Source organism: Pezoporus occidentalis, unplaced genomic scaffold (genome assembly GCF_034315485.1).
Source record: "Pezoporus occidentalis ecotype Australia unplaced genomic scaffold, CSIRO_AGI_Poc_V1 ctg129, whole genome shotgun sequence".
Classification (NCBI taxonomy): Eukaryota; Metazoa; Chordata; class Aves; order Psittaciformes; family Psittacidae; genus Pezoporus; species Pezoporus occidentalis.
Genome location: NW_026913092.1, coordinates 3077832 through 3090997, shown reverse-complemented (window position 1 = coordinate 3090997; position 13166 = coordinate 3077832). Strand labels below are relative to the sequence as shown.

At 37.1% G+C, this 13166-nt stretch overlaps 1 protein-coding gene across 21 annotated transcripts in view; it reads left to right on the top strand.

Annotated features, from left to right (window-relative positions):
- DMD (dystrophin) overlaps window positions 1-13166 on the top strand; it is a 1213044-nt gene that overhangs the window by 1093419 nt on the left and 106459 nt on the right. For all 21 annotated transcript variants that reach the window (XM_062608089.1, XM_062608087.1, XM_062608095.1 and 18 more), the window contains one exon: window positions 2056-2116. In XM_062608089.1, coding sequence (XP_062464073.1) covers window positions 2056-2116 — 61 coding nt within the window. The remainder of the gene's footprint in view (window positions 1-2055; window positions 2117-13166) is intronic.

The window sequence follows — 13166 nt, the reverse complement described above, 5'->3', positions numbered from 1 at the left end:
ATAAGAAGAGTTTTTGCTAGCAAGAGTTTCAGATTTACTACTAAAATGGTCTGAACAGGAATTAAATATATATGTCCATTACCTGCACTAGCTTTGTAATGGACAGTAAATCTGTACTGGTAGCAAGAGATAAGAAACAGCTGTTCTCAACCTCTGGGCTTCTGCCAAAAATGAAATTATTATTCTCTTAGCATAGCTGTAAAAGTACCATGTATTTTGTCAACTCAAATTTATGCAAGGCTAGAATCATCCAGAAAACCAAAAGTGTGATATAGACAGCTTCACAGCAATCTCTTGAAGGAACACTAAATCCAATTATGCATAACACCATGGAATTGTTTGTTATTCCTATAGCACTTAGTTCTCATGAAAGCAAAGTATTTCTTACTTTTCTAATGTATCAAAACCACTACCATACATAAGATTCTGTGATAGTAAATTAGGACTGCAAAGCTCTTGCTCAGATTAATTCAGAAGCAACAGAAGAAATACACCTTCCAAAAAAAACCCAAAAAATGTAGCAATGTATTCTTTCATTTAGGTACTGAATGAAAACAAACAAAGTGGAAGAAGTGTAGCTCAGTGGTATTTCCATTGGGAATATTAATGATTGTTTAGGAGAGAAATATGTAAAGTCAGTTTTTAGTTAATACTGAAGGGTATTTTACTTTCAAACATTATAACTTGGTGTAATTCTATACAAATTAGTCCTCAAATAATACCAGTTCCCAAGGGTAAGAAACCTTAACGTTGTCACTGAGTAGGAATTTTAAAACTATTTGTCAGAACACATATTAACACTCAGGTTAGTTTTACTGAATAAAAACTTACAAAGGAATTACCAAGGAATTGATAGCATAAAAATTCTAATCTATGTCTAACTCCTTCACTTCAATTTCCTACCCCCCGGACTGTGATTTGGTGACTTTGTTAAAGTATCTGCATCTTGGGAGTGGCGTTTTTAAAGTATCTATTTTGAATAAGAGAGGGAAAGAATATACTCAGAGCCAAATAGCAACTAATTACTAGTCTTGATAACAATTGATCTCCTTTGTGAACAGCAGGGGTCACTAAAAAGAAGGGTTACACTGGGTAAAGCCAAACAGGCTGCTTTTTTTCCCCAGCAGATCGCTTTTCATATATTTTCTTTTTTAATCACTATATTAAAAAAGAAAATTCTTGGTCCTACTGGGCTTGACAGATAACAAATTCTTAACAAAAACAATTATCTTTCCATTATGGCCTAAACTCTATGTTATCTCTGCCTCTAATAAAACTTATGATAAAAAAAAATAATTTACAACTGTTTTGCCAGCAATGAGTTTTATAGGAAGCATTGTTGCAAAATGTTTTCATTATATTGTAAACTGATGTTGATATATAACACTGTGATAGCCAAGAGCGAGTAATGTCATTTTGTATTTCTTGTGATCACACTGTCATTTTCCCCATTATTTGCTGTTACTGGAAATCACTAAGACACAATTAGTAATGTGGAGAAATAAAAATGAAATTGTTCTGTTTAGAATAAGTCATGAGGAAAAAAAAAAAACCACAAACACTTGGATGGTGTCTCAGTGTAACTTCAGTCAATGTAAAATGTAAACAAGCATGTAATTCTGTTCCTAGGATGCAAAGCAGCGACCACACAATGACAGAAACTGAAGAACACTCAGTCACATTAGGAGGAGCAACCCCACAAAAGAACATGCCAGACAGACTGTGCACTCTGCTTCCTATCTGTCCTGCAAATTTAGTCATCAAGGGGGGGCTGGGGGGTGGGGGTGTGTATATAATCTCTGCTGCTGAATGACTGCAATTTCTCTCAGATTAGGACAGAAATTTCAGAACAGCAAGTTAATCCATCCTTCCTTCATGGGCAACTGAGCAAGCAGACCTATATCAGTGTGGCCAAGCGTAATTCTAGAGATTAACATTGTCTTTCCTGTTTACTTTGAACTTGACCTCCATGTTTCTGTTCTGTTTCTAGGCATGTTTGTATGTATGACTGTATGTTTGCAGTTATTTATTTATTTGTTTGTTTGTTGTTAACAGCTTCTGTCCAAGGCCCCTGGGAGAGAGCAATCTCACCAAACAAAGTGCCGTATTATATCAAGTGAGTATAAATAGTAACTCATTCCAGCTATTTACATTTGTCACTTAAGAGAATAGTTAGTAATTTTCTTTGATTTTCGTGAACTGCTCCTGTGTTGTCTAAATGGAAAAACAAAAAGGAGTGAAGGCTGTAATACATTTCAAATAAGTGTGCTAGTTATTTAAAAGGCCAGTTGGATGCACTGATTTGTAAATTGGTTTGGTTTTTTACTACTGTTAAGTGACCAAACTAAGAAAAGCTTTGGGATCTTTTGACAAGGGACAAATTAGTCCCTATGGACTGTTCTTTTAGAGTTCAGCTCCCAGATCAATCTGATTTGCTTTAAGAGGTGTGTATGCATAACAAATGAGAAGAAAATAAAAAAAAATAAATTTTTGAAACACCTGCGTCTAATGCCCTAAACAGAACCACTACACAGCAGATAAGAAAGAAGTTTTAGTATATTCTTTTCCCTCTTCTTTATTATCTGTAATACGTGCCTTGAATTAATTGTATGTAACTTCTGAAGGAAATGTGATGCAACACTTGTAACTGGGACTGTAGTGCAAGTAACTGAAACACAGGTGTTGTTTAATACACACATTCACGCTGTTTCTTGTTATATTCCCAAAACACTTGGCAAACTTAACTAGTGTCATTGAAGCCACCTGGTTACAAATGGCTCTTGCAATGGCACTTCAGTTGCAACTTTCACAACAAGGTGAACTACTACAGTACCTTCAGAACAAGCATTTTAGTTGCACATGAAGAAGACTTAAGTCTATAGTGCATTCAGAGGTACAGTTATACCTGGCTAAGTTGGCTTAATTTTGCATTGAATTTGTAATTTTTCTGATGTCTGTATTTGGCTATGAATAATGAACAGTCACAAAGAAGCTAGAAAGCTCTATCAAGGAGGGACAATCTACAGTAGACAAATGCTGGAAAGCAAGTTGATACTCCGGCATGTAAGGATCATTTATGGCACAGCTGTGAAGGAAAAGATGGAATCATAGAATCATAGAATAGTTAGGGTTGGAAAGGACCTCAAGATCATCTAGTTCCAACCCCCCTGCCATGGGAAGGGACACCTCACACTAAACCATATCACCCAAGGCCTCGTCAAACGTGGTCTTGAACACTGCCAGGGATGGAGCATTCACAACCTCCCTGGGCAGCCCATTCCAGTGCTTCACCACCCTAACAGGAAAGAATTTCCTCCTTATATTCAATCTAAACTTCCCCTGTTTAAGTTTTAACCCGTTACCCCTTGTCCTGTCACTACAGTCTCTAATGAAGAGTCCCTCCCCAGCATCCCAATAGCCCCTGTTCAGATACTGGAAGGCTGCTATGAGGTCTCCACACAGCCTTCTCTTCTCCAGGCTGAACAGCCCCAACTTTCTCAGCCTGTCTTCATATGGGAGGTGCTCCAGTTCTCTGATCATCCTTGTGGCCCTCCTCTGGACTTGTTCCAACAGTTCCATATCTTTTTTATGTTGAGGACACCAGAACTGCACACAATACTCCAGGTGAGGTCTCCCAAGAGCAGAGCAGAGGGGCAGGATCACGTCCTTTGACCTGCTGGTCACGCTCCTTTTGATGCAGCCCAGGATATGGTTGGCTTTCTCGGCTGTGAGTGCGCACTGCCGGCTCAAGTTCATTTTCTCATCGACTGGCACCCCCAAGTCCTTCTCCACAGGGCTGCTCTGAATCTCATCTTTAAGATTCTTTAAGATCTTCCTCTTCTCTTTGCTCTGGTATGACTTGCCATTACAGGGAGAGAAGGCAGTTCTTAATGTAGGCACAAGATGCATTTCATGCTGTGCTTCCCAACTCACTCTGTTACTTGCACCCAGTAGCTATAGGTAACTGTTGACCCTGTGCTAAAACTGCCAGTGATGCTCTTGCTTATACTTTACTAGTTTTTAGTCTTCTGTTCCAGGCCATTTACACATTCAAAGGAATAAATTTGTTTCATTTTGTTCAGCTTGGAAAGTGTATTAATAGCCATAATGAGTTGTAGCATTATATCACAGATCCTGACGACTCTACAAACTTGTCCTGAATGAGTGACTTGGATTGCTTTAAGAATCACCATCAAAGGTATTATTAGTAAAAGTGGGTTTAATATGATTTTGTAAAAGTGTGACTAAGCAAAGTTTGATGGCAAGGTTCACTCCATTATTTACTACATGGAAGAAACATATGGAGGAAATTGAGTTAAGATTGAGCTAGAATGATTTACACAGAGACTGGAGATCCAAAAGGGTGAGGAAGACCCTCCTGTTAAGTCACAAGGTTCAGAATGGACCCCCTTGCTTTCTAAACTCCTTCTCCAAGAGGAGTCTAGGTGCGGCTGGATCCAGACTTAGTCCTAGACTTGGTGAACAGTTTATGTCAAAAGGACTATATATGCAAAGTTTGTAATAATTGAGTAGTTATGTGGAATACTGATATTTCGGTAGTATTAATTCTATATGCTATCAGTCACTTACCAAGGAGTTATCATATATAAGGGGTCTCTCTGCCTTGGGCAAGGAAGGATCTCTTAGTCTCAGGTAAAGAATCTTAAACCTTAAGAGGTGCCCCTGCTCAAGGGGAGAGTCACCATGCAATCCAGCTGCAATTCAGGCAGAGCTCAAACTGGGCTCATCCAAATATCTGCTGTTGGTAAAAGGTGTCTCTGCCTCAAGGAGCAACCTTGAGAGGTATCCCAGCTCAGAGGAGGTCACCACCATGCAGCCCTGCTGCTCAGCTGGGAGAACTCAAAGGCAGCTCATGTAGGCTTTCATGGTTATGGACTATGTGGTGGTTGGCTCGTAGTCAAACTGCATACAATGGGAAAGGTATGCAGGAGAGTCCTTATACCCACAACTTGCTTTGCTCCTTGATAAATGAGCCTTGTAAAAGCCAGATGCTGTTTATGCAGCAATCACGTGATTGGTGTTCCAAGCCCACGTGCACTGATGTTCACTGGGTCACTCTGCTCCTTTGTGGGTTTCCTACATGAATTCTTAGCCCATCTACAGCTCAGACTTTTAACTTCTTTGAAGACTGTACAAAAGTAGTGCTAGTTTGTTTAAGAGGTCAAGTGCATCCAACACGTGTTATTAGTTTAATTAAAGTTTAAATTCAGCCACATTTTTTACAGAAAAACTTGCTTTCCTTGAGGAAAAAACAAAATGGTGAAGTTTTAATGAGCCCTAGTATACTGTTGCATCTATTCTCTACTGCAGCTGCCCTCAGCCATTTTTCTTTTCATTAATTCTGATCACTCATATTTCATATTTGCACACAACTAGATTGTTTTCTTTACCGTTCTGGCTTTTAAACTTAGCACATTATTTCTTTAATTTTTGACCTATTACTTTCATATTAATTGTTAACTTTCTAAAAGAGCTTCCATGAAGACTAAGCAGCTACAGATAGCATTCTTTTCATGTTTACATAATTTTCTGTCATTGACGTAGAATGTTGGAGCTAGACCCCTTCATTAACCAGATTTGCTACACATTTTATTGGTTTTCATTTTATATGGTTTTCCCTTGATACTTAACTGCTTTATCTCATGTTCACATTTTGAGTGACATAGCATTTGATAAATCCATAAATCAGGTGCTACTTAGCGCTAAATCTTCAGCGGCAGTGTTTGCTTACTGCTAGGTATCTTCAAGCCTTGTGATTTTCCTGGTAAATAGTTCATTTTCATACAGTTGATTAATCTGTAGCATCTACGTACCTCTAACCTATCACTTAAATATTTCCTTCTTGAGATTATTCGTAACAGTTTGTTTTGTTTTGCTTTTTTTTTTCAAATTGTAGTCCTGTAGGCATCATTGCCATGGAAAATATAATTGACAGTGTACAACCTGTTTCAGTATTCCCAGTCTCTGCCATTTTGCAGTTTCTTGGCCTTCTTTCATTAGACTGCATGGAAATTGCAGTCTAATGGCTGTGCACCAGCTCCTGCATTCTGGTGGATTTCCTTCCACACTTTATGTGCTTCCCTCCTTATGGAGATGATAAGCTAGGCCAACAGTTCAGCAACACCTCTCTCTTCTCCAGCAAGCTGAGAAATCACATTTTTGTGTTCTAGGACAGCAGAATTATTATGGCTTCCCAAGTACCAAGTGGGCATTGCTTCTTGGGTACCAAGCACATGCCCAGCACAAAAGGTGTTACTGAGTTAAAAAACTCCATTTTGCCTCTGGATTAAAACATTTAAAATTGCTCAAAACCACATTTTATCCACCCTTTTTTTTTTTTATCCCTTGATATATTCGTGTGTCTAGTACAGGATTTAAAGGTTTTATTAGACTAAAAAAAGGGAGAGGAATATAAAAAAAAATTAGTTTTCTGTTTAATTAGTCCTATTCTTTGAAGACCTTGATCCTACTCTTACTGGAGTTCAACTCAGAAAATGGGTAGGTAGAAGCAGGCACAGGCATGTCTGTACTCATTAATAATGCTTTAGGCATTCATTAAAATTTCTAAATTTAAGTTTTTGGAAGACAAAACAGGCAATTAGTGTACCTCAGAAATCTGAAAAGCAAATGGAAAAAAATACATAGTACAAAGACTACTGAATGTGCATTGAAAGATTAAAAATGTCTCAAATTCCAAAAAGGACAGATAATGAAGATAGGAGTCTGCAGATTTTAACTTCATATTTCAGGTTGGATCACATTTAGCAGAGCTCACCCTATGATGAAAGGGATCTCACATGTGCATGCATACACATGCACATTCTTACCTTTTAATGAAGCAGATAGAGGGTCTGCCCCAAACCAGTGATAGATAGCAACATCATATGTCTAATCTGGATTTTGCAACACCTAAAGAAGCATTCAGTCATGTTACTCAACCCAATTCCTCTTCAGTGTCCATCCTCCTGGGGCATGAGGGAATACTAAGCAGCTATAGTCTAAGTCATGTTGGCATCTCTCTTGTGTATGGCTTATCCTGCACTCAGTAGCCACATCCATTACACAGTGCTAGGAGATCTCTGTTGCCTTGGAGTAAAGAGGAGATGGATTGAAGTTTGCAACATACTTTGTCTCTGAAAGAAATAATTCAGTACTCCTGCCATTATGATGTGTTGAAATTTAGTAGGTGTGATTCCTGTATTTGTACTAATCTTTGACGTTATTCTTCCTCTCTGTAACTGACTTGCCAGTTAATAGTGTCTGTCTTCTTACCCTCTTGTTGTGCCTATTCTTTTGAAGGATTTAAAATGCTTCTGCAAAAATACAGTAGTCTTTCATCTCAGCACTTCCCTCAAAGGACGTCTTCCAAGTTATTTCCCAGCCAAGCTTATTTTCTTATAGAGATTATAGAAGTTCACTGAACTTTGTCCTGCTGAGGACAAAGCTGGATTCTCAGGAGCATAGATTTGACTCCTTGAGAAAATCTGCATGAGCCCATCTATACAAATTAGCTATGCAGTGAGCTAACTCCAAGGACTGTGCATCTCCACTTGCTTGTTCTCTTCCACATTGTAGTTTCCTATGAGAATATTTGCATTAAATGTGTCATCTTGTGACATACACTTTTGCTAGTTTTAGATTCTGCAGTCTTTCTGTACCACACTAGGGATCTATAAACGTACTTCTTTGTTATCTTAACTTTTAATCTCCCTTGTAATTGTTGTTAACCATGCAGAATTTCAACACAAAAAAGCTAAGAGCTGTGAGTTTTCATTGTAAAAGCAAACAGGTTAAGCCACAATTCTTTCACTTTTGTTCAAGAGAGATGGGATAAATGAATCTATCTGAATTAAATTTTAAGATAAAATAAAGCAAAGAGGTGCTGTTCTGGTAAACCCTCTTGGGTTAATTGTTTCTTCTGCATAATACAGATAAGTACAATACACAAAAGCAAGTAGGAAATATCTGTCAGATAGAGCAGAGGGGGGCATGGAGGACCATACATAAGCGATACATAGTGACTGAATCTGTGAGCAATCTCTGAAAACCATATGTATGGCTGGCAGTTAACCTATCTATCAAGTACCAGGAAGGTATTACTGTTTTGGCTTCTTAAGCGTGCAGCCATTATGATCTTTTCCTGTCATTCAGTTCTGAACTGTCCATATGAAAATTGAAACTATTGTGAAGGAAAGAAAAAGTATAATACTTTTCAGACTGTCTTTATTATCACATGCTGTCTAGCACAAAAACCTAACTGAAATATCTGGTATTTCTTAGAGGTTTGTCCAAGTGTAGAGTTTTTCTTTATCATTTGTAGGGCTATGAAGCCTCAGTTCCAAAACTTGTCACAAAAATTTATACTCAGAGTGTAAATAAATGGGAAATCTTGAGCCTTTAACTACCTTTAAAATGAAAGTGGAGGTTATAAACAGATGTGTTCCTGCTGACTGAGAAGGAGCACTTGGGGAAGGTACCGTGGGTCTGCTTTTCGTTACCATCTGTCAGCAGGGAGTTACTGCCCTCACATGTGAAGTAACTGAAGGAGATTTAATTTGTTTTGAAATGAATTATAAGCACTCAGCAGCAGTTTTATCATATCCTTGCGGGCGCAGGGTCTGGGGACAGGGCTCTAACCAGTCATTAAGGGCAATAACTGATGGAAACCATGTGCTTTCCCACCATAACACTGTGTAACATAGTGCCTGCTCTGGGGGGCAGAGAGCAGCTTCCTCAGGCGCTTACACAGTGCTTACAGAACTTGGTCCTTATGATGTGACTGCTCATACGTAAGTGAACAGTAAATTTCCTAAGCTTTGGTGTCAAATTCATTCAGTACAAATTTTCATGAAGACTGCATAGTGTTAAGCATTATGCAGAGGTTAAATAGTGCAGGGATAATTTTCATTTCATGTTAAATCTTAAAATGTGTTATGCAGGGAATGAGTTGGGTAAGAGAATTTTATATGGATTTTGGCTCTCCTATTTTCCCAATTAAAAGGAACATATCACCATTTAAAATCCATTAAATCCAGCTACTCGCTGTTTCCAGCTTTCAGGCTTAACTATTTATGCAGTAACATAAAAAGAAAACTTTTGATACTGTACAAGGAGTTCATATCTTTATAGAGTAATAGACTATAATTACATAACCTTAAATATTTACTTTTATTGTAGTTTAAATTGTTATATTTATTGTAAGCTGATGTGATTTTTCCTTGAATTTCACTTTGTACTTCTTTTCTATTAGCTGCATTTTACTTTAGTTGTTAAATATTGCCTGACTACATTTAACAACTGCAGTAAATTAATAAAAAATTAACATAGCCAATACAATTTTTACAAATTTGAATGACATCTATACAATATAGTCCTATTTTATAGAGTATATGCCAGATCTTCCATAACAAAGTAGATTTTACAGCTGCTCCTGATATCTAAAATATATTGGCTTGATGTATATGGCAATTTTTTTTATGCATTGTGTGCTTAATGAGCAGGATTCAAAAATAGGAATTATGTTTGATTTCCACTGGAATGCCTTGAACTTGAAAAGATTAGACATATTAAGGGGAAAAAATAGAAAGATTTGCCTGTCAGACTTTTCATTTTTTTGAAGATCAATTACATACTTAATTGAGATGACAAAGAGGAGGCAGCTTCTGACAACTGTCCAATGAAATCTTCAAGGAAATGGGGAACAATATCTCAGATTTTTTACATATCCTTGTTATACCAAGAAGTCTCATAATTCCTTTGTTTCCTCCGAAGACTGACAGCTTCTCCAAAGCAGCACTGGCCACATCCGTTGTCTTCATTGTCCTTGATTCAGTGTCCCTTCTGATGCAGCTAGCACCACAAATAAGCAGACAAATTATTTCCCCATTCCATGTGAGAAAAAATTTCACATATAATAAGAGAGGCGGTATTAAATCGATCCCTCTTCACCTACTGTGCCTCCTTTGTCTTCTTCATGATCTTATCAGTCTGATACAAGGCAGAGCTATAATTTATATTTTTGTGTTAAGAAATGTTTCAATACCAATGAAAAAAGGCACATATGATGTACATTACCAGCTATATTCACCATGGATGCACAGACTTTTGTAGACTGTGTAATGCTTGTGTATTGGCATCCAGAGTGATGCAATAATCAAGAGAAGACTGAGAAGGCAATAATTGGCCATATCAGCTGTGCTGCTTCTGGTCCTCTAAGGTGCTCAACTGTCAAGGCAAGGTCAGATTTTTCCCCAGTCGATTTTTTTTTTTTTTTTTTTTTTTTTCCTGAAATGAACTCACTGAAGCTAAATCTCTCTTACTTTTGTTCTTTCTCTGACCTTCTGAGATGCCACTTCTCCTACAGACTGAAACAAGCTCCTGTTTTTCAGAATTTTCTTCTCCTGTCCTGACACATTTTTGGTTCTGAGACGTTTGTTTAGTCTTCTCATATTGAATCGTAACTGCTGATTATTTGACCCATTTTTCTCCTTATTGAATTCCTTTCAATAACTTCTTTTTTCCTTGTCAGATACTAGCTGAAATCAGTTCTGTATTGTACATCAGTTCTGCAATATCCTTATCTTTAGACCTTCAATCCTGAAAACTAATTTTGCATATATTTGTGCTTAAGGGTTATAGATTCAAAGGCAGATGCAAAATGAATTAACTGAAAACTGCATATACGTGTGTAAAGTTGCATTTAGACCTAAGTAAAGATTCTAAGCAATAGGTTAGAAATTATCAAATAATCTCTATTCATTTTGCTTACTTCTTATTTTCTGATTTAGAAGTTGAACTTTATGAGATAAATTACAATTTCCAATATGATTCCAAATGCCAAGGTTTGGCACCCTCTTTTATGCTACGTACTTGCTTTGAGTTTCAAGTATTCATCAGATAAATTTTTACATTAGGAAAGATAGCTAGATGGCTGGAAAAAACATTAAAAAAAAAAAGTATTACATCTCTGAGAAAATTGTTTTTCTTACAAGTAGTTTTGATGAGGCAAGAGTTCATGTTTTTTCTATAGCAGTTGAGCTTGGAAACAAGGTCATGGTACAACACAACAGACAGTCAAGTAGCACTCTTTATATAACCAGTCTAGTACACTCATGGAATAGCATCTATAGCTGACTGAGTAGAGTAGTGAGTAGAGGTCAGACTTTGTTACCTAACACATCTTTGCTCTCTGTGTCTCAGACCTCCCTCCTCTTTTCCAGTAGGGCCAGAATTTCTTTGCATAAATGCTGTATGTGTTAGGTTGGGGACCTGAGGGGGACACAAACTCAAAGCAGCAATCAACTACCAAGAATGAAGGTTGCTGAAAATATGTCTGAAGTTGTTTTACATTTACGTAATTCACACTTTATAATCTAACCTTGCAGACTACCACGTTAATGAAACTGTATGGTAAATTAATGGGGGGGGGGGTTAACATATTTTAATTTTCATGCAGCAGGTAAAGGCTGTAAAAAAAAAAATCTAAATATCTAACCACATGACAATTCGGTCTCATTCTGGTATTTTGTATTTATCTAGATGCCTCCTAGGAAGCTTTCTGATATTTTAATGTTTAAGTAGGAGAAAAGGCTTTAGATAACCGGCTACTAAGTAGCCCAGATTGCCTTTTGAATTTCAGTGTGTAGCTGTCTCCTGTCTTTCCTTTTCAGGATACTCTTTCTGTTCACTGCTGCAGAGTTAATATAGGAGTAGAAGGGCAAAGATACGTTTTTCTGTGCTTCATTTTTAACAAACTTAACTCTTTTTTTTTTTTTTTTTGCTTGAACACTGTATTGTTGGTGAAAATGCAAAACTTAACTTGAGGGTTATGATGCCCTGCATGAAGCATAATTAGAAAAATTGCTAGAAAGATGTCACAGCTATGGAGTTAAACTTCAAAGGGCTAGCTAGAAAACTGCTGTGTTTGACTTGGGAACAGATGACTTCATACAAACATCTCTGCACCACCACCATGAAAAAATGTGTTAAAATTTTAATCACAGCCCAAAGCATTTCTAGTGGGACATGGGTGTAATATTTTGTTCATAATTAGGAGACACCTTTGCAGAAGGAAATATCCCATACACATCTCAAGGGTCATACAAATGTATTGGGTTTGTTCCAGTATTTTAGCTGTGGTGACCTGAAAATGTGAAATAAACAGGTATGAGGAAGACAAAAAGTAAGATATTAAATTTCAATTGAATAAAAGTGCTTCAATACTAAAATAAGTTTTGCTTCCAAGCCGTATTTTCCAATCCACCATCTGCCATCCTGGAGGTCCTGTAGGCAAACTGATACACATTTTAACACTGTAAAGAATGTGACAAAAAGCTAAAGGATTCTACTGCATACTGAAATGCTGAAAAGCTGCACCTTTGTTAGAAAATCAGAAGCTGCATTTGTCCTCCCAGATCAGTGATTTTTATCTACTATTTCATTTTCAGTTTAACTCTTCTTAATTGCATATAGCTTTAGGGCTTCATCAGTAGTAACACTGTTGGCTGACCTCACCTACACTTCTAGAAAACACAGAAAAGTTAAAGCAATTGAAAATCCTACCAGTTACTAGCAACAACAGCGGTAAGCAGATTACAGCCATAGAAAAGACTGTAAATGCACCTAAGGAACTATGTGTATAATTTAGTTTCCGATATAACCATAGAGATAATAGCAATATGAAGTAAACTTATAGGCAAATCTTCCTTCAACTAAAACTTCACTTGAAGGCTTAAAATGTGAATTTGATAGGAATCTTAAGGTTAAAATCATATGTTATATGCACATATATGCATTCCATTGCTGTTGGGACTACCTCTGCCCAAACAGTTAAGGAACAATTTGAAAAGTGTTTAAACCAAAGCCTCGTCACTGAGGGTTTTTTTTAACCATGTTTCCTGCAAATTCCTGGAATCTCTAAATCATGTACTGCCTTTGATAAGTGTGATTAAACAGGTAAACTTCAAGAAGTTCTGAAGTAAACAAGCTTGCATTTAAGGTAGGTTTTCTTACATCCTGGTTAGAATTTTGCATGTTATTAATTTGCATTTCATTTAGTTTTGTGTTTAAAAGCATCCCCTACTTCTATCTTATCACCAGCTCCAGTCGTATTACAGTTGCCAGTTTTACTTAGAAAATTTAAGAAG